The sequence below is a fragment of the Lutra lutra genome, chromosome 9 (genome assembly GCF_902655055.1).
Source record: "Lutra lutra chromosome 9, mLutLut1.2, whole genome shotgun sequence".
In the NCBI taxonomy this organism is placed as follows: Eukaryota; Metazoa; Chordata; class Mammalia; order Carnivora; family Mustelidae; genus Lutra; species Lutra lutra.
In genome coordinates, this window is record NC_062286.1 from 132,732,740 (window position 1) to 132,753,408 (window position 20,669).

Genomic DNA, 20,669 nt, shown 5'->3' on the forward strand with positions numbered 1-20,669 from the left:
CTACTTCCTGAAATGATTTTGCCTTCTGAAAGAAATACACGTGTCAGGAATTCTTCCTTACAGGGCATTTTTAAAAATACCCATGCCTTGGGGGGCCGGGGTGGTTCTGTTGATTAAGTATCCGCCTTCGGCTCAGGTCCTGATCTCAGGGTCCTGGGATCAAGCCCTGCATCAGGCTCCCTGCTCGGGGGGGGGGGGGGGTCTGCTTCTCCCTTTCCCTCTGCCTCTGCCCCCTACTCCTGCTCTCGCTCTGTCTCTCTCATAAATAAATAATCTTTAAAATAAAATACCCATGCTTTTAGCTGTAGAAGTGAACCTGTCTGCTCCATTTACCTGCTGGTGTTTTCACAGCTTGTGTGGTGGCGGCTCCCGTGGGTGAAGGTGGTCTGGGTGGTGGAGAGGGCTCATAGGGCAGACACTCGAGTTGTCCCCTCAGGATTTCGCATCCGCTGCTGACTCTTTCCTTCAGCCCGCAGAACTCGAGAGATGTCCTGACCTTGGTCTAGCCCTGGGTCAAGGTGGTGGCTGGCTGTTCACTCTTGCATCGGCCTGAGGGCCCGTTGTCATAGGGTCCAAACTCCGCCTCCAGAGGGGACTTTTTATCAGTCCAGAAAATGTGTTGACATTTCAGTTAGTTGCCGTCATTACAAGCTGGAAGATTTCCCATACGAAACAGATTTCTGGCATCTCTCAAAAGGCCAGAAGGAAGACTGGTCAACACTGAGCCCTCCCTTCCACAGGGAGAACTTCAGAGATGGGCTTGTGCCTTCTTCGCCCACATGTTGATCATCCTTTTTTTGTCTTTCTTGTCTGGCCCCTGAAGCTTCCGAGTTTGCAGCCCTGACCTGATGCCCAGACTGACCCGCCAGCCAGAGCCCTTCCGCACGGAGCCGGCCCTCTTGCTGCAGAGCGCCGAGGCGGGACGGGCTAGAGGGCGGGCAGGAAGGCTCCCCGGGGCTTCGGCAGTGGATGCTGCTGCTCAGTCCCAGGGCAACTTTCGCTGTCACCTCTGACTTCCCAGATCCTTTGGTTTTCTGGAGAGGTCGTTTCGTGTTGGGACTGCTGTAGGTGGGACAGCAGTGTCAGTGGAAGGCCACTCGTGTCACAACCTAAACATGGCTCAGGCACCTCTGGGTTTGACTGTTATTTCTAGGTAAGAACTCCGGGGTCTCCGCTTTGCCAGGGAGTTGATAACCCTTCAATGACTAAAGCAGATGAGTGAAGCAAAAATGCTTTGGAAACGCAGAAGCTGGGAACTTTCCTCCCTGGGTGGCGATGCTAAGGATCAAGTCCATAAAAACTGAAACGTATCGGTGCCACGATCGAGCCCCAGCTTGCTCGTCTGGACCCCGGGACTAACCGCACCATGCATGGAGCTGTCGGGGTTGTGAGACTAAGCCACGTGCAGGGCCTGTCACGGCCGGGCTGAGCCGGTCTGAACTGCCCCACTGCCATTGGGTGGAGTTCCAGCCTCAGTTTCTGGTCTCTGCCCCTTCTGTCTCACTTTGCTTTGCCTTCCCTGGATTCTGTGGCAGTGTCAGGAAGGTTCAGCAGGCCCGGGGTGCCCCCCCCGGGGGGCCCCGCAGGAGCATAGTGGGAAACCAGCCAGAGGTCTCGGTGTGTGCGTTCTCACCTAGCTGAGCAGCGGTTCGAGATGCCGCTTGGGCTGTAGTCCTCGAGGGACACGGGGAGCCTGCCCTCTCCTTTCCCTGTCCCATCCTGTCAGGTATGCCTCGTGGGATTGTGGGAAGCTTCGCTGGAATGTTCCTGGCAGCCCCCTTGGCAGGGAAGAATGAAAAAGCATAGGAATTTGCCTTGTTCGCACCAGGGGGTGGGTCTGCCTGTGGGAGAGGAGGGAGTATGGGGGTGGGGGGACCTTGAAACAGCTCCGAGGGTGGTTTTCACCCTTTTCCAACTTTTCCAAGTGGAAAGTCAGCCCAGCATCCCTGTCTACAAAGTGGCAGGAATAAGCTACAGTTCTGCTTACAAATTTTCACTTGTAATCCATACATTTTAGCAGTTTATTTAATGAGTTTATAAAAATCTCTGCTTCCTTATGTGAAAATTAGGCCCCTTTTCTGCTGCCAAGGCAGGGCAGCGCGGAGAGGTAACTAACCCCTCTGTGCAAAGTGCTTTGGGAGTGGTTAGGGGCCGTGGGCCACGCTCAGTCCCGAGTGAGCAGCAGGAGGTGTAGACGCATGGAGAGCTTTCAGGAAAGGACGTAGATCCTTTTTTAGTCACTCCTCTCTCTCTTGTTATAAGAGTAACTTGTGATGAAGGGAAAATTAAAGAAAAATATTAAAAAGTAAATAAAAATCCACCCATTCTCCACATCCAGATTCTTGTGCTCCCTTTCTGCTCCAGGAGTGGTGCACCTGCACCCGTTCCATCCGTGGGTGACAGTGACAGCTGTCACTGCACCTGCTCAGCCCGGGGCCTGTGGTGATCACTCTACATGGCTTATCCCCATTGCCCTCCTGACGGGTGCATCGAGGGCGCTGTTAGTCCCACTGCCCAGATGAGAAAGCTGAGGCGTGGAGAGGGGAAGAAGCTTAGCCCAAGGTCACCCAGCCGGTAAGGAAGCTGCCAGAGATAAGGCGCCCGTAGCACTTCTCTGCAGCCTCTGGGAGGCCTCAGGTAGTACTTTCTTCCTCCTTTTTTATCCTTTTTCTGAAAACATGTAACACTGTAGGGCCCAGTAACTTGCAGAAAATGTACGATATTTGTGTATCACGTAGCAGGTGCTTTTCTGCCCTATTCATGTCTCTGTGCTTTGCCTCTTTGTTCCTCTCTAGGCATCATGGCCATCCTGTTCTCAGGCATTGTGATGTCCCACTACACGCACCATAACCTGTCCCCGGTCACCCAGATCCTTATGCAGCAGACCCTCCGGACCGTGGCCTTCCTGTGTGGTGAGTTCTGCCTCTGTGGTCCCGTGGGGGCAGGCCAGCAGCCCGTGGCTCAGCCACACCCTCTTTCCCCCACGGAAAATTCCGTAGAGCCACATACTTTGCTCCCTTATCTTTTGTTTATTGCTCTGGCTTTCAAATCCTATAACGTAAACCTAACTCCTGATAACTTTCTGGAACATTCGATGCCTATAATTTTAAGACCAAAAATAATGAGAATAAATATGAACACTGGAGACTGATTAATGTTTATAACATCATAAAGTGACATTTCCAAAAACATGCCTCCTGGCACTGGCATCGGTGAGGGTTAGGTGAGACGAGACCCCACAGTCAAACAAGAGCCTGGAAAATCCTGGGGGGAATATACGCTTTCAGTTTGGCGGCCGTAAGAGCATCGTGAGCTGACGTACATTGTGCGTGTATGAGAAGGGGACATTGTTAGAGCTTTTGCCCAGCTTGTCCAGAGGCTCCTTTCCCATGAGAGCGGCTCGAAGGGCGTAACTCAAGCGCTTGTGCACGAGCCCTGTTGCTGCTGCACGGGGCCTGCTGTGAGGACTCTCTCTGTGAGGCAGTTTCAGTGTGAGCTCTTGATTCCCCACACTCTGATGTACCCCCTCCCCCGCCTCCTCCGTGGTTTATACCTAGCAACGAAGGACACGCTCTCACACGGTCCCTTTCCACCGGCCTCCCGGGTGGCTGTGCCCCAGCTGTCATCGCCAGCACCTCCCTGGCGCTGCGGTGGGGTCCGGCTCATTTTCCAGCACTGGTTCCGCGCTGTCACGCACTAGGCGGCGGGGATGGGCGGTGCAGGGGCTTCCTTCCGCAGCCAGGGGGGCTCAGGAGCCAGAGGTCAGAGGACTGGCCCACAGTCTCGTGGCTGAAAAGGGAGTCTAGAATCCAGATCTGTCTCTTCCTGGTCCTGGGGTCTTATTTCCACGGCATCCCACTCACAGAGTCCTAGCTAAGGTCTCTGAGCCTGACTGTCACAATTAAAGGAATATAAAGCAAACCACCCAATAATTTTGTACCCATCAGGCTGGCATGCTCCAGTTTTGCTAATACCCACTTCCGGCACGGGGATATGGGAAGCGGGCCCCGTTGACAGGCATAGCCCGGTGCCCTCTTCATGGAGAGTCATCGAGCATTGGGCTGCCCGTCAAAGCCGTGTGCTCTTTGACCCAGCAGAGCTACCCTCGGGTGGAGCCTGGATATTTGTCGCAAATGGTGATATCACCAGTAGAAACCGCCTCGGTGTCTGTTGACAGAGGATTTGTTAAACTAGCCGTGACGTACCAATATATTGGAATTTATGCCGCCTGGGAAAAGCATAACATAGATCTGAGTATGTTCTAAATGAACTGATTTGGAAAGATCACAAAAATGTTTATTAGATAAGAAAAAAATTCAAGGAGGGGAAGGGTGTGCATACGCTCCCGCTTGCAGACTTGTTCTAAAAAGATACATGTTTAGAGAAGAACATGGCTGAAATGTTTTAAAACAGCCTCTCTGTTTTATGACGTTCAACTATTTTAAAATACAGTCCTTGTCTCCCTGATGATTAGCCTCTTCTGGGAGACATGACTGTGTCAGCAGGGAACCTAGTGCTAGGAATTCACGGGGTGCTCTTTCTTGGATACACAAGTACCTGCTTGCACAGAGAGCAGCGTCGACTCAATCTGACCCGTGGAGTGAAGCCGAGAGTCGGAAATGCCGCTCTCCCTGCAGATCCTGCCGGGACAAGCTGTCTTCCCAACCTATGGTAGCATTAAACGCGTGTCGCCACTCTAGCTTTGGCTGCCCTGGCAAGAAAGCTAACCAAGGGACCTTTTCACACTAGGAATGTGGTATCTGTAGTCATTTCTCTGAATTTTTGCCACTTTGCTGCAATTGGGATCCTTGCCAATGACTGTTCGACAAAGGGACAGATTCATATATTTATCATCTTCCCTGGGTGGGAGATCATGTATTTGCATTTATTTGACAGCTGCCTCATTAAATGAGGAGATTCTGAATAAGCAAGCACGTGCCGCTCGTGCGATAGAAGAAAACGAGCAGATCGAAGCGCGGTTTGCAGCAAGGCAATGAGCGGAGTGTTACAGTAGATCCTGACTCGCTGTGGAATGTTTGCTTGTGTGCCGCGTCAGAAGAAAATAGTTGGGGCTGAATAATCCATTCTTTGGTTTGTTTCAGAAACATGTGTGTTTGCATTTCTTGGCCTGTCCATTTTTAGTTTCCCTCACAAGTTTGAAATTTCCTTTGTCATCTGGTGCATAGTAAGTATTTTCCTTGTTTTTTATTTAATTACTTATTTGTAGATCAATAACCACATGTTCTGGATTCATTTATGTAACTGTTAACTGCTCAAGGTCAACAGCTACATAGACACTCTTCTGTTTAAAGTTTCTTTTGTTAAAAAATCACAAACATATGATGAAGGGAGAAGGGGTGGAATTAAAGGAATGAATATCCTTGGAAAAGAATTTTTGCTTCTTCTTAAATATTAAATGACCTTGAAGGTTATGGTCTTCTCTAAAAACTACAAGTTTCTGTGTTTCTGTATTAGGTGGTAAAAGCAACTTTCAGAATTGAATGTATAATTGATCATAACCATGTAAAAACATCATGCATAGAAAAAAAAAACATGTAAAAAAATGCAACACAATGTTCCCAGTGGTTGTAGAATTGGGATGATTTCTTTTTCTACTTTTGCTGGATAATCTATAAGGCACAGATGTGTCCATTTTTGAGCGTGACCTTGGACACTTGTTTAAAGTAAAGATTACCACAGCCTTACCTCCCAAGAGGTTCACCCAGAGCGGTCATCCCTGGTGATTCTTACCATTCAGAAGGTTCGGGAAACTTACCATTGGACTCTGGGCAGCAAGGGGAAACAAATTAAAATATGAATTTAACTTAATTAAGTAATTTAAAATAGGAAAAGAAAACTTTAATCATTCACAGTAGAATCAAATCTTTTGGCAGAATGGAGTGGGTGGGGGCAAATGTTTAGCATTTAAAACAAAGGGGCAGCTTCCTCAGGCATCAGATGGAAGTGACATGAATGGCTTCTAACATGTGGGCATTTAGCCTGGTGCTCCCAGGTCCCTCATCTGGGTCCCTCCTGTGTCTCTCGCCCCTCAGTGTGAGCTCGTATCCCATAAGCCCACCTACCGATCCATACTGTAGTCCCTAATTTGATCTCTGTTGTCCTTTTAGATCCACTGTTAACTTAAGACAGGTGAGACACGCCTTACTATGCTCAGTTATCATGATTCATGTTCAGTTAACTCTTATTACCAGGGCCACTTAACAGAACCCAGCTGTTGAGACGCAGACCTTTTTTTAACACTGTCACCTGCCATGTGCAAACCAGCGAGGCCTGCCTGTTTGGCATGTGGGGAAACTGAGGCACGGAGAAGCTAAAGAGCCCTAAGGGAAACAATGTTTCTCCTTGTAGTGTGGGTGCTTCCACCTCTCAGTCAACAAGAGCTCGTTGATTTTGTCCCTGTTATCTGTCCTCCAAACTCAGGTTTCAGGACAAAGAAAACAGCGAAAGTCATTTACAGAAAGTATAATAGTCTTTAGTGTGGTCACACCTGAAACACAAGTGTGGGAATGAAAGATTGGATTTCAGTGGGTGAAGCAAGGAGGTCCTCCCTCCACCATGAGCTGGGAGCAAGAGGAAAATGAGAAGATGCTCTGGAGTGGGAGCTTGGTCTCCCCCGAGTGCACAGGCCAGTCCTGCCTTTCCTGGAAATAGCCCTTGCTATTCTGATGGGTTACCTGAGACTTGCTCAGTGGTCAAGGGCATAGGCTTTGGGGGCTGAACCAGGTTTGGGGCGTGGCTCCCAGTAATAAAAGCATTGCAGGGATCTAAATTTAACAAGATATAATGCATATAAAATGCCTGGCACTTTGTCTGACATATAAATGTTAGATGATTGGGAGCCATTGTTAACTTGACCATCCAAGGCATACAGGCCAAAGCACACTCAATTCACGCTTCTTGAAAGAATAAACTTAGAGCCTGCCGAATGTACGTGTATATATTGGCTACGTATTACTAAGTTAGTTATGGTAAGAACCAAGATGAAAAAAGTAAATTAATAAGTAGTTCTGGGTATCCAGTTAGATAAGATCTAAACCTTACTTAAGGCTATATTTTGTTAAGACCAACTTTGGGGATGGTTAGGAACCAAAAGCTTGGGCAGGCAATTGCCAAACAGGGTGCATGTGACCTTCTAGAACCTACCTACACATTCCTTTTGCTTGGGGACTAGCATTTATGAGCAGCATTATGTGTAGGCCCTTCTCAGTCACCCCTCCTTTCCCTGAGGAGGGGGGCGCCCACGGGAGAGGCAGGAACAACCTTGTCTGTCCCTCCAGAGCCAGCCCATTGGGAATGATTAGTGTAGGCCCGTCCCACGGTGGAGCACCTTTGGAAGAGTGAGATTGCCCTTAAGTTAATCCCTGGATGCTTCGGCCTGGCCCCTTGGCATTTGGTTTTGTTCTGCTGTCATAGCTTAAAGCTGGCTTTGATACCTTGTTAGTCCTCTCTTCCTGGCTACAGAAACATAACATACAAAGTGCGATCTTCTCCCAGATTCAGAGAAATTAGCGTCTCCAGCAACAGGCCCCAGCTGGGTCTCTGCCTAGCGCTGCCATTCATGTCTTTCATGGCCAAGGGAAGGCTGCATTTATTATGGGCATGTCACAAGGTCTGTGGTAGCTTCAACAAGCTTCACCAGGAGGCCCAGCGGTTTCTGTCTACAGCTTCGCGTTTGTTGATCTTCACAGGTGCTTGTACTGTTTGGCAGAGCGGTGAACATTTTCCCTCTTTCCTACCTCCTGAATTTCTTCCGTGATCATAAAATCACCCCGAAGATGATGTTCATCATGTGGTTTAGCGGTGAGTCCAGTGTTGAATGAGCAGTAGACGGACGATCGCTTATAAAGGCCTACACGGTGTGGAGAGCACGAGTGGCTCTCTGCTGGGGCCTTCCAAAACCGGGCGTGCCTCGTAAGGCAGGAATCATGCCAGGCCCCATTTACCGGCCCCAAGCGAGTCCCACACAGACGGTGCCCCTCACAGGCTCCGTGCTGCAAGGTGAATGGGTATTGCTTGTCTGTTCGGCACATGTGGAGGCTCAGGTTCAAGGGCAACGGATTTGCTTGGGTTCCCGTGACGACAGGAGGCAGAGCCAGCATTTACTGTCCTGCTCCTCTCGACAGGCAGCCCAGGCCAGCACGCACCGGGGACAGCCCTCACCTGCCTGCAAGCAGTGAGGGGCTCCAAAGAGAAAAGGTTCAAGTTCAAATAGTTTCACAATACAGGCTAGGTTTGGGTATTTCTTTTCATCCAGTCAGAGTTCTGAGAGTTGATTGGAACATTTCCAGTTTCTGTGCAAATTCCTCTACTTTGTAGAGGAAGGGGATGATTTCATCTTTGGCTCCTAACAGACTGGATCCTTAGGCATCTTTAAGTTTATTTTTGAGCAATACATCCCGTTCTTTGTACTTTCTTATTTAAATATTATAATTAAAATATTCCGTGTGGGTTGGGGTAGAGCAACATGCTTTATAAGCTGTTTTCAGTCCAACAGCATATCTATACATTTCTTGCAGATTTCTCTCCTCTTTCAAAAGGCCTTGTTTAAAATATATACATACGTATATGTGTGTGAGGTATGTATGTATGTTTAGCGAGAGAAACTTTTTCCTCAGTCTTTCTTGCCAATGAGAAAAAAAATTTTTTTGTAAAGTAGTTGATCCAAGGTCTTAAAAATCTCAAAGTCTAAGAGATGTATTGGATCCTTTACATGGTTGTGTGAGCTGTTTGGGGGAGGCGGGCATGATGAGAGACCTCTGCGGGAGTGGCGGCACTGTTTTAAACAGTGAGGGAGCTTGGTCCCAGCTGTTCCTCCCAGGCCATCCCAAGCCCTCTCTCCACAGATTTTCACCCTTTCTTTCCTGGATCCTCAGCCTCTGTCTTTACTGAGACATCATCATTGCAACTCTTGGAGATTCTTCTCTTTCCCAGGAAAAAACCAGCGACTTCAACCAACATCCCCTCCGCACAGCCCCCCTAGCTGCTTCCCGTCTCCCTTTGCAGCCAGACCTCCTTAAGTGGAGACCTTCTTAAATGGGCTGTCCTGCCCTGTTTTCTCCACTTCCTCACCTCCTGTTCATGGGCCTGACCTTGGCCTTCCCCAGGTCACCGAGCAACCTTCTGCTGCCGAGACCTGGCGGGCACAGGGCAGCCCTCGTCCAGCCACACCTCCACGACTGTGAGCTCCTTCTGCCCACCGATCTGCTTTCTGCCTGGAGACCCTCTTCCCTGGGCTTCCAGGCCATACTCCTGGTGGCCCTCTTTCTCAGGTTCCCCTTCCACCTTTACCAACCCCTGAAACACTGGCATCCTCAGGACATAGCCCCAGACCTGCTTCTGCTCTCGTGTTCTCACAAGCTCACCCATCCCGGTGGCCCCAGTGTCCATCAAGTTCCCACACCCCAAAGCTCTTTGCTCTTAGATCTTTTTTTTTTTTTTTTTAAAGATTTTATTTATTTATTTGTCAGAGAGAGCGAGGGAGAGAGAGCGAGCACAGGCAGACAGAATGGCAGGCAGAGGTAGAGGGAGAAGCAGGTTCCCCGACGAGCAAGGAGCCCGATGCGGGACTCGATCCCAGGACGCTGGGATCATGACCTGAGCCGAAGGCAGCTGCTTAACCAACTGAGCCACCCAGGCGTCCCCATGCTCTTAGATCTTGACTCATGCTTAAGTCCTCCTTCGATGCCTTGGAGAGCTCATTGTCTTGTGACTGAATTTACCTTTCTGCCCAACCTCTTCTTTGCCAGCGTCCCCCTTCCACGGGCAACAGTGATATGTGTTATGACAGAGGTCTGGCTCACTCCACGTTTGCTGTGTGTACATCTGTCCTGTGCCCAGCATTTTGTCCTCAGGCCACCAACCTGGCAGGCCCCGCTTCTAGTCCTGTTTGACAGGTGGAGAGGTGGAGTTGAGGCCTGGGGGAAAGAAGGGCACGGTGGGGTGACCCCAGGAGCCAGACTCCAGAACCTGCTCCCAGAGCGCCGTGTAGCACAGCCTCCTGGGACACCCCACCGTCGTCTGTACCCTTCCCTTCCCAGGCCACCCCACCTCCGGCTTATCCCTGTGGCCTGCTGCTTCCACTCTCCATGTCAATCTCTCTCTTTTTTTTTTAAGATTTTATTTATTTATTTGACAGACAGAGATCACAAGTAGGCAGAGAGGCAGGCAGAGAGAGAGGAGGAAGCAGGCTCCCTGCTGAGCAGAGAGCCCGATGTGGGGCTCGATCCCAAGACCCTGGGATCATGACCTAAGTCGAAGGCAGAGGCTTTAACCCACTGAGCCACCCAGGTGCCCCTCCATGTCTCTCTTAATCCTGTCCCCTTTTCTGTGCCCGTGTCTCGGCTCCGCACTGCTGCTGCGGTCAGACCCGCATCGTCCTGTGAGGCTCCAGCCTCTGTGTCTGTCAGACCCTTCACAGTGTGCTCTGCCCCATTCTCCCCTTCTTTGGGCGCTCACTGTGGCACAAGCCCTTGTCTGCAGTCTCCCCACCTGTGCCCCTCTAGGGGACACCGGGCAAGCCAGCACGTTCCCCAGAAGGTGCTGTTCCCAGCCCAGGGCACCCCTCAGCCCAGCCAGCCGCCTCACAGGGCAGCACCACAGGAGGTAAGGATGCAGCTCCCGGCAGCCTCTGGCCTGCAGCAGAGCAGCCCCGAGCCTGCCGGTGCGGCCAGGAGCTGCAGGAGAGCCACGTCTTCAGAAGCAAAGGGGCCTTGGTCGCTGTTGCCTGCAAGGCTGTGAGGCCCCGGGAGGACGCGTCCTTCCCTCAGTCTCGCGTCCTTATCTGCCTGTGGTGGAGAGTCGCAGGGCCTGTTTCCCAGCCCTCCTGCGAAGTTCCAGCGAGACTGTGCACGCAGAGCCCTTCGCACAGGGCCTGGCACACACACAGGGACGGCTCAGTGTACACTAGCTGTCGGATTTCTAGAATGTGAGCGTTAGCGGGACAGATCCTCACACGGGCACGCACGCACACCTGGTGCTTCAGGGCCTGGACGGGTCACCTCGTTTGACCCACTCAGCCACCTCATGAAGTGGAAATGGGATGAGGTCAGCCCCCACTTCTCTGCAGGCAGCTTCTCTCACGCCCAGAGCCTCCCAGGAGGAGCTCACCCTCCGCAGTTGGGCGCGTTAGAACATTCGATGGGTGTGAACCAGGCTGTGCCCAGGTCCCCAGTGCCCAGTCGGTGAGGCGGCTCTTCTCACCCACTTCCCTGCCCCCAGGCCTGCGGGGCGCCATCCCGTACGCCCTGAGCCTGCACCTGGACCTAGAGCCCATGGAGAAGCGGCAGCTCATCGGCACCACCACCATCGTCCTGGTGCTCTTCACCATCCTGCTGCTGGGCGGCAGCACCATGCCTCTCATCCGCCTCATGGACATCGAGGATGCCAAGGTGCGCCGCCGGAGCAAGAAGGACGTCAACCTCAGCAAGACGGAGAAGATGGTGAGCAGGGAGGGGACGGGGCTCGGTCTCCGCCTCAGCTGGGAGGTGGGGAAATGAGACACGATTTGAGCCTCTTGGCACCGGCAAATGCTCAAAAGGAGGTTGAACTGGAGTCCTGAGGCCCTTTGTGAGTTGCCCACCAGTGTTGGGCCTGGAGGCCATGGAGTGGGGGCGTGGAGCCACATCAGGCTCTCCCAGCACCACCCCTTGGAAGGTTTTAAAGTCAGTCATCCTCCTCCCCCACAGCGTCTACTGAAAGCCTCCTGTTGGGGGCCTGGGGAGGGGAAAGTGCTTGCCGGGCCTCTGAGGGCCGTGAGAGAGGTGCCTTCCTGGAGGACAGACAAGGGAGGTGTCCAGGGTCCCGTGCGGTGAGCCGGAGGCTCCCAGATCCCTGGCCACCTCCTGCCCCTGTAGCTGCCCCTCCCCGCCGGCTGCCTGTCCCTGGCATCAGCCCTCCTCGCTCTGTGTGGACCCTTAGGCCCCCTGTGCTGAGCCAGGCTCTCTGACAGGAGCAGAGGCCGTCCTTGGCCTCTCAGGCCACCCTCCTGCACTGCCCCCACCCACCCACCCCCAGTTCTAGAAATGCCTCTTTTTCTAGTTCCCTTATTTGAGGTCATCAGTAACTTTGTTCAGTCAAGGAAGGCAGAGGAATCCTCAGCCAGCAGACAGGGACACAGCCCACTCTTCCACTGGGGCGCTCAGGACCGGCCAGATCCTGGCCTCCGGTCTCTTTGTGGCCTGGCCCATGTCTCCTCCAAGACCTGGCTGGGAGGAAGCCCTTGGGAGGGGGTCATAGGGTGATCACAGGCGGGTGGTCACAGGCAGGGCTGGTTCAGCACGACCCTCGCACTCTCAGAAGCCTGTCCCCGGCCACCCCCATCCCCTAACTTTCTGGTCTATTCCTAACAAAAGCCCCAGTATAGGTTCTCGGACATTCCAGAGGCTGTCAGAATCGGTGGAGGGCTCCTGGGTCTCCCCAGGTCTAAACTGTGGCTGGAGAGAATTTGTGTTTGAGCAGGGTGCTGGGTGCCAGGTACTGCTGCCCCCCTGACCCCGCAGCCATGCTTGCTGGAGCCCGGCTCCTGCGGAACCAGGATGTATGCCCAGAGGAAGAGCAGCTGCTACTTAGGGAATATTCGGGAATGTTCTCTGTGGCACAGGCGCGGTGGCTGTGCGCTCCTCGCACCGTCTCAGGTCACCCTGAGAACCCACAGGAAGCAGGTGCTCTCTGCTCCTCCCCAGTTTGCAGATAAGAGCGCTGAGGCACAGAGCAGTCAGGACTTCATAGTCTGTGCTCTGCACCCCCATGCTGTCCATCAGCGCTCTTGGGGTGGAGGTCCCTGGATCGGCAGCTTCCCCAGGAACTTGTTAGGCGAATTCTTGGGCCCCCTCCCAGACCTGCTGAATCATAACTCTGCAGGTGGGCCTGGGGGGGCCAGGATTTTGTGGATTTGAAAGCCCTCCGGGTGATCCCCCCCCCCCCCCCGATATCCTACACCTGCACCTACTCCACTGCCCAGGCACCCAGTGGAGGCCACTTGGCTGTGGCTTCAGATGCTATATTCACACCCTGCTGGCCTTTGGTCATCCCTGCAGCGGACGGGGCTGTCCTGGGCCTGGGGCCTGGAGCTCTGCTGGCGTTGATCTGGTGAACAGAGACCTCCTCCCCCTGCAGTCCTGCCCTACTATGGGGTAGTTGCTCTCACTCCTCTCCAGGATCCCCCAGGATTGCCCCCCACCCCTGCATGCACGCGCACACACACTCACACACACATACTCACTGACCGGCCAACACCTGCCCAGAGCAGAACCACAGCTCACGCAGCTGTTGGCAAAAATGACAGAAGGAGCCTCCCTGTTCCGTTGGCTGCGAGTGAAATCACCTAGAATGGCAGTTCCCAGTCCTGCCTGCCCATTAGGATCACCTGGAAAGCTTACAAACCAAACCCCAGCCCACAAATAAATTCTGACTTATTCATAATTCTGATTTATTCCTGGCTGTCCATCGCATTTTTATAAACCTTCCCACCTCCCTGCAGGCTCCCAGGAGGCGCTTTGCTGCCCACATACGCCCCGCGTTGATCCGAAGGCACAGTTAGGGTCAGAGACACTGGTGGCCAGAAGCGAAGCGCTGCTGGGTAGGCGGGGTGGGGTGGGGGCTCTCAGGAAGACCAGCTCACGACCCCCTCCCCCCACAGGGCAACACCATCGAGTCAGAGCACTTGTCCGAGCTCACGGAGGAGGAGTATGAAGCCCATTACATCAGGCGGCAGGACCTCAAAGGCTTCGTGTGGCTGGACGCCAAGTACCTGAACCCCTTCTTCACGCGGCGGCTAACTCAGGAGGTGGGACACATGGCGAAGGGTCCCCGACAGAGGGCGGGCGGGGGGCCAGCCAGGCCACCTCCCCCAGCTCGACCTTCCCCTTCCCAGGCGGGCAACTGGATATGCTGTGGAACTCCATCTGCTGTTTTTCCTTCACTACCACTAAAAATGGTGCTAGTTTAATAATAGACTTGTTAACACGGTTCCGTTTTCCTGGATGATAGACGCAGGACATTGATCGGCTACTGATTCTGAGCTGAAAATTGCAAACATGCCGGGGCCTCAGGCAGTGGCCCAAGGCTCAGGGCTCTTGTTCCATCCCTCTGGGGACTGCTGGCCTCTGGGTGACAGTGAATGACACAGTCTCAAGGGGCCCGGCTCGGGCCTGCCCCACTTCGTTTCTGAGCCCACGTTCCCGTCTCACCGTCATGGTCGCTGTCAGCGTGGGAATGTTTCTGTTGCTTCATTTCATCCTCTCAGCGACCTGTGTCATAGCCGCAGCCGCTCTCTCACCAGACAGCTGGGGAGACTGAGTCCCAGAGAGGTGCTCTAACCCCCCGAGGTCACACAGCCAAGGTGCAGCAGAGGTAGGAGCACACCCCAAGGGTGTCTGATTCCAGAAGCCGTGTTTTTTAACATCACACCAGCCTGCCTCCTACTCCTGTTTCTGAGTGACACCTCCAGTTACCTCCACCCCCACCGAGAAAAATCCCTGTTCGAGTTAGTTGGTTAACACTTGGAAATTGCCTGTGGCCACATGCTCTTCCTTCCGTCTGTCCCACACCCCCACGAGGTACACAGCAGCTCCCCACTCCCTCGGCCCTGACCTGACCCAGACCCACTGACAAGGGCTTGGTTGTGTCTCCTGCTCCAGGACCTCCACCATGGGCGCATCCAGATGAAAACCCTCACCAACAAGTGGTACGAGGAGGTGCGCCAGGGCCCCTCCGGCTCCGAGGACGACGAACAGGAGCTGCTGTGACGGAGCAGAGCGCCCCATCCGGCCTCCTTGTGGCTCCCACGACAGAAGCTCAGCAAGGGCCCCAGAGGGGCTCACGTGGGGCAGCCCCCTCAGGGGAGATGGAAGCAGGGGGAAGCAAAGGCCTTGGTCTTCGGAAACCGGACGTCCCTGGCCCTTGGAGCCAGCTGTCTGCTTCCGAAGTAGGTCGCGTCTCCGCGCCTCAGCGTGCAGGACCTCTGCTCTCCGTGTTGCTTCCCAGCCCGCAGATCAGAGGGAGCAGCTGTCCGGGTAAATCTTCTTTCTGCTTCTGCGGCCAGGGTGCAGAGTCCTCTGCCGGACTGAGGGACCCGAGAAGAGGAGCCGCGTCCTGCTGTGGAGCCTGCCGTGACTGGGGTGCTGCGGGAGCTGGGGCTTCTGCCCTTCCCAGCCACGGCCTGCATCACAGGACCGCCTGCCTGTTCCAGCAGCACAAGGAGTCAGCCGCCATTTCCCTTTGGTCATCAAGGTGCCCGTGGTCTCAGCAGCAGCCGTTCGGACCTAAGTGGTGGGCTTGGAAATCTGGAAAACCTCATGCTCCCCTTTGTGATGTGGCTTGCACTCCCTGAGAAGGAAAAACCTAGTGACCTTTTTCTTTACCTCTGCCTGGCACCTTGCAGGCTGTCTCCCTGGGCGGTAGCAGCTGCTGCCCTCCTCTGGGAATAGTGTGAATGTTTACACTGGTTCGGGTTGGGGGCGCATGGCCCCAGTGGGGAGTCCCTTTGGAAGCTGCATCCTTGGGTTTCTGGGGGTGAGTGAGCCTAGTCTGTGGGGTCAGAGCGCCCCCTGGAGGGAGAAGCTAGAGTTACAGGGCTCATGCCAGCAGCATCTGCTGTCTTTAAATTCAGTTCAAATTCATGCACTTTGACAAAGGAACGAGAGCCTAGCAATCACCTTCCTCGCTCAGTGGACCTTATCCATCCAGAGGCCCCATTTCCTGGGTACCGTGGGGTCTGCCCACTATTTGGCTACTGCCACCTTTACTGCTAATCAGCACTTTCTCTTTCCCTGCCCCAGTTCTTTACTGGCCTGGGTCCCAGCTCCCCAGGGCCCAAGGGCAGGGGCCAGAGCAGCAGTGCTCCATGCTCCTCCCCAGCCACGCTGCCCAGAACTCACTCACGTCTGTATGTGCTCTCTCCCTCTCACATGCACATGCCCTGCCCCATCCCTGGGGTCCCGGCCCCCAGCTGTCTAGGGTGAGGAGCTTAGACTCATGTTCGGGCAGAATCACTACTGACTTTTGCCTCCAGTCCTCCCCTGCCCTTAACAGACCTCATCCCTGCAAGCCTTTGCCCATCTTTGGGCCAGTGGCAACTCCCCTGGGTGGCTCAGGATCCCTGTCTTAGGACCCAGCATACCTCTGGGGTGGTGTAATTCGTCATGTGCATGTCCTTGGTTCTCTGGGGGGACACAGTGGGCCAGCGCAGACCCTGGGCTGGCAGCACACATGATTCCATCTGTTCTGCCTCACAGTATGGCCCTGGCTATCAGGAAGGACTGACTTTAGAAACCACCAGGCCAGACCCCTTTCCGGAAGTGTGAGGCCGGTCAGACAGGAAGCACATGGTTTCCTTTTTATACACGCAGAGAAAATCTGCACTTGATAGGGTTAAAGTATAGTCACTTGTGTTTTTGTAACCTCTCACTTTAAGCTCGTAATTTAAGCCAAATAGGCATATTTTACTGCACCTGATACCGTCACTGGAGGAGTAATACTGTGCATAATTCTGGTCTCCATCATTTCCTACATACTTCTACTGGAAAAGTAAGAGAAGAAGTCACAAAGGGAGGGGCCACACCTGGCAGGAGGAGGGCAGGGATCCAAGACTAGAGTGTTCCCCAATCCATAAGTAATTTACCTTCACTTCTAAAGTTCAGGGTCTGATCTCAGAATGTGTTACTTGCACTGCAGACTCATTAGTTTACCAGAAAATGGGGGGGGGGGACTATGAATTCAGATAAAGTAGTGAAAACAGGATCTTCTCAATTCATACTGCCCCCTTGTCACCAGGTCCTGGCTGGCCTCACACTTTTAGCTGAGACCTGAAAATGATGCTGTGGTAGAGAAGAGTCCCCCAGGTTGGAAGGTCCCCAAGGTCTGGCTTAGTGGGCAGGGCACATTCTCCCGTGAGCCTCTTCTGCCCCCTGCTGAAGTGAGGCTTTGGTGGGCTGGAGCTGGTTCCTGAAGAGGGAGCTTGTGTTCCTCCAGTCTGTTTCTTCACCTTTGCCACAGGCAGAGCCCATGGAGATGTATTTTCCTGGTGCATTTTTTTCAAGTGTCTTTGCCTGAGAATCAAATTTGCTGCTGTCTACCTTTAGCATACCTAATGATTCTGTTATTGGGGGCAATAAATGCCTACTAGATAAAATATATATATATATATATATATATTCAGCATAACTGTGGTTTCCCACAGATTTATTCCCAATCTAGGTCTAGGCCATGGGAGAGCTATAGTGCACAGACAAGGTCACACTTCAGAGGGAGGTGAAGGCTGTGAAGTCCGTGAGGGCCTGTGGGGAAACTGGCCCTTTATGCATGAACTCGGAAGACGTGCTGGTCTTGGGGAGCCATGTGGCCTCAAGCCACACACCCAAGGCGCCCCCTGCAGCCCTTTCGTTGTAAGACCCCTGGGAACAACCCTTCCCTGAGGCTGGTGGTGTGGGACGTTACAGGGAAAGGAGCTGGCTTGTCCTAGGTCCCCAGAGATCAGGTTTTAGGCTGGGCTGAGCCAGGGCCAGGCAGAAGGAGGCGGCTCAGCTCCATAGTTGGGTGCGCAGACGCTCGGCCCAACGGCAGAACCAAAACCTTCCCGCACCCAGGACGGCTATCTCTCTTCACAGTGGAAATGCGGGCTGGGCCCTGGCTGATGGAAGGGCCAAGGGACAGGGCCTGGCCCAGAGTGGTGACCGCCCCGAAGTACCCCAGGTCAGCCTAGGGAGCCCTGGTTTGCCTGTCGATTCCTTTATGTGCAGTGAAATGTGGAAAGATGGACGAGTGGGGATCCTGTCCCTGAAACCCACGCCAGAGGCGCCGTCAGTGAGACTCGCCCCCGGGAGGTCCCAGTTCCACCTTCCCACAGGGGCCGGTGCACTTGGCAGAGTCCTCAGCGGGGTGGCCACGGCCAGGACCCCACTTCGCCCTGGTTCAGAGAGTGAGGGTGGCTGGCGCCGGGTGGCGGCCGGCTCCTCCTCAGCCAAGTCCTGGACGGCAGAGGTGCGCGCCTCCGAGCTGGGAGGAATCAGCCACAAGGACCTGCCATCAAGTCAGACGTTAAATGCAAGGAGAGAGGGAAAAGGCACCGTGGTCCTCCCCACTCGCTCCAGCACGCAGCTGTTTGTCCTGCTGGCTGAGCTGTGTAGGGAACCACCTCAGGCGTTCTCCACGCCGCAGCCCACGGCCCGAAGAAGCCGATCTCCCAGCTCCGTCTGCAAAGCCCTGGGCAGTTTGGTGTAAACCGAAACACGCCCAGGGAGAGGCAGGAGTCAGGAGCCACCTTGCCTTGCATCTCGGTTGCTGCCGTCTGTCACGCAAGCCGAGGTGCACGTCAGGAACCCCCGCGGCCGCTGACCACCTGACAGAAGGAAGACGCCAGTTCCCCTTGGGCTGCGCCATCCCACTGGCTCACCCCATTTCTTCACCCGCCCCCCAACACCGGGCCTTCCAGACGAGGAGCTGCCTGCCAGGCCGCCCAGTGTGCGCGAACCTGGCCATCCGGGCGACAGCGTAGCCTAACACGGGACGCGCCATGGGCGCTGCAGGGCAGGCTCTTCTGGAAGCCCCAGCCCTGCCGGCAGGGACCGCCACAGGCCGGGGAAGGCTCCTTGTTCGCTGCCAAGCTCCGAGGTTCGTGGCTCCCCCCAGGCCGGAACGTTGTCTCCGATGCAGCCCCCGCCACGCTTGGTCTGTTCGTTGTGTTCTTCTGAGTGATGTGCTTGGGGAAAATGAAGGATTTTTTTAATTACTGCTTTTTTGTTTTAAGGACCTTTGGGAAGGTCAGGCTGCTTCTTTGTCCTGGTTCCTGAGATGATTTGCTGCTCTTCTGGATGGGGCTTCCGATCGGGTGGCTCGGGGATAGGGACACCAGGAGCTGCCACGCCCGAGCCCCGGCTTCATCTCACTGCACTCTGTAAAGAATGCAGAAACGGCTGGAGAACAGCCACGTCACTGGCTACTTATTTAGAAATAAACGTGAATGCTGCTGGGTCAGAGGCAGTTTCTGTGTTTGTGTTCCGGTGTTGCAAATGCATGGGTCACACGCTCCGGGACTCAGCTGTGTCACCACCGGCCAGACTCGGCGGGGCCAGCAGCAGATGTGTCGTCAGTGGGCTTCGGATCAGGCACGCCTGAGCCTAATTTCCTGCCTCTGCCCCTTAGTGAGGAGCACATGGGGCCGAGTGGAAGGGCCTAGTACAGGCCCAGCTGCCAGCCGGCTCACAGCTGCTGCTCCCCACAGGTGGCTGGGAATGCGTCCTCCCCGGGGCTCCCTGGGCCGCGGGTCTGCTGCTGCCCCGGACTGCAGATCGGCCCCTGTGCGCCCCTGCCAGGCCGCGCGCGCAGGACCGCGCCGGGCCTTCCTCTAGGTTCTCAATCCACGCAGCCACAGGAGTCTGGTGGAAGGCGGTGGCGTTCTCCGCGGGAAGCCTGGAGCCTCCACTTATTTTTACCCCCTCAGTCTTCCAAAAGGCATCCAAAGCTGCTTTTGGTGACAGGCACAGACCAAAAAGAAAGAAAGAAAAAAAATATATGTGGAATAGAAAGTGAAAGGTAGGACAGCCTGTCCTGCTCCTAGGCATGGGCCTTCTGGCAGGGAAGCCAGTGCTGGCCCTCTTAGTTCCTTCCAACCCTGCAATTCATCCCCATTCCCGCTGCCCCAACCCCCAGCCAAAGAAGGAAGTGGGGAGAACTTATCACACCCGGGACCCTACCTGTACCTGGGCTGCCAAACCAGGTGCCCGGACCGTGCCGGGGCCCGGCTGGGAGCCGGCTGGGGAGTCGGGGCTGGGTGTGCGAGGCACACATGGCCTCCCTTCATCGGCTCCCTTTGCCGCCTCTGGAGAGACCTGGGTTCAGAGAAAGATTTCTCTACATAATAAAACTTTGTGAGTGTGATGACAGGTGACACTGGAATGGGGACCCTGGCAGAGTCTTCGCAGGCCACCTCCAGCTGCCAGGGAGGCTGGACGATGGAGTTGTGCCAAGCAGAGTGTCCTGATAGTAAAAGGAGAAGGGGTCCCGAGTGGCACCTGCCACAGGTGGAACTGGTACTTTTCGTTCACACTTCAACCCTCTTCTCGACTCCTAGAAGAAGCACTCAGGGGTGGAAGGGAGCGAGCCAGGGAAGTTTTTCCTTAGAGGCCAGAAAGTTCTGGGGGAGGGCGACACACAAAGGTCACGGCTCCATAAACCCCAATACATCACGGGCAGCAGAAACAACCGATACAAATTCACTAAGTGAGACAAGCAGATTCCAAAACAATAATATCCAGCATTAGCCTCTAACAGTTAATGGTGTGTGTATAAAGAGGAAAACATCGGGAAGGACAGGTGCTAAGTTTTAACTTTGGTTCTCTCTGAATGGAAGGACGATGGTAACTTAAAACCTGCTGTTGTTTGTATCTGTTTTCTCTCTTTCATGGAGCACGGTTATCCAGTGCTCGGGAGCACTCTGCGTGTCACCTTCACGTTTCATAACGTGATTACAAACGAAGTGCTATGCGCTACGTGGAGAGCTTCGATGGGACAGAGCAGTAGGGAGACGGGAAGTCCAGATGGAAAGAGTCACTTTGAAGAGCATCTGGCAATGCCTCGTAGAGTTAGCGACACCTGTCACCCTTCAACCCAGGAATTCCCTCCGAGGTCCATGCCCTGGAGCGGACCACTGTGTG

General features: G+C 54.2%; 1 protein-coding gene across 9 annotated transcripts in view; it reads left to right on the top strand.

The window, feature by feature from the left end:
• SLC9A8 (solute carrier family 9 member A8) overlaps positions 1-18,990 on the top strand; it is a 70,415-nt gene extending 51,425 nt beyond the window's left edge. For 5 of the 9 annotated variants that reach the window (XM_047743839.1, XM_047743838.1, XM_047743834.1 and 2 more), the window contains 6 exons: positions 2,796-2,912; positions 5,103-5,185; positions 7,710-7,821; positions 11,239-11,459; positions 13,658-13,804; positions 14,658-18,990. In XM_047743839.1, the coding sequence (XP_047599795.1) occupies positions 2,796-2,912; positions 5,103-5,185; positions 7,710-7,821; positions 11,239-11,459; positions 13,658-13,804; positions 14,658-14,765 (788 nt within the window). In that variant the 3' untranslated portion in view covers positions 14,766-18,990. Of the gene's footprint in view, positions 1-2,795; positions 2,913-5,102; positions 5,186-7,709; positions 7,822-11,238; positions 11,460-12,477; positions 13,412-13,657; positions 13,805-14,657 lie in introns of those variants that run through there. The other 4 variants (XR_007129863.1, XR_007129862.1, XM_047743836.1 and 1 more) reach the window with 4 other exon arrangements.
• Positions 18,991-20,669: the final 1,679 nt, after the last annotated feature.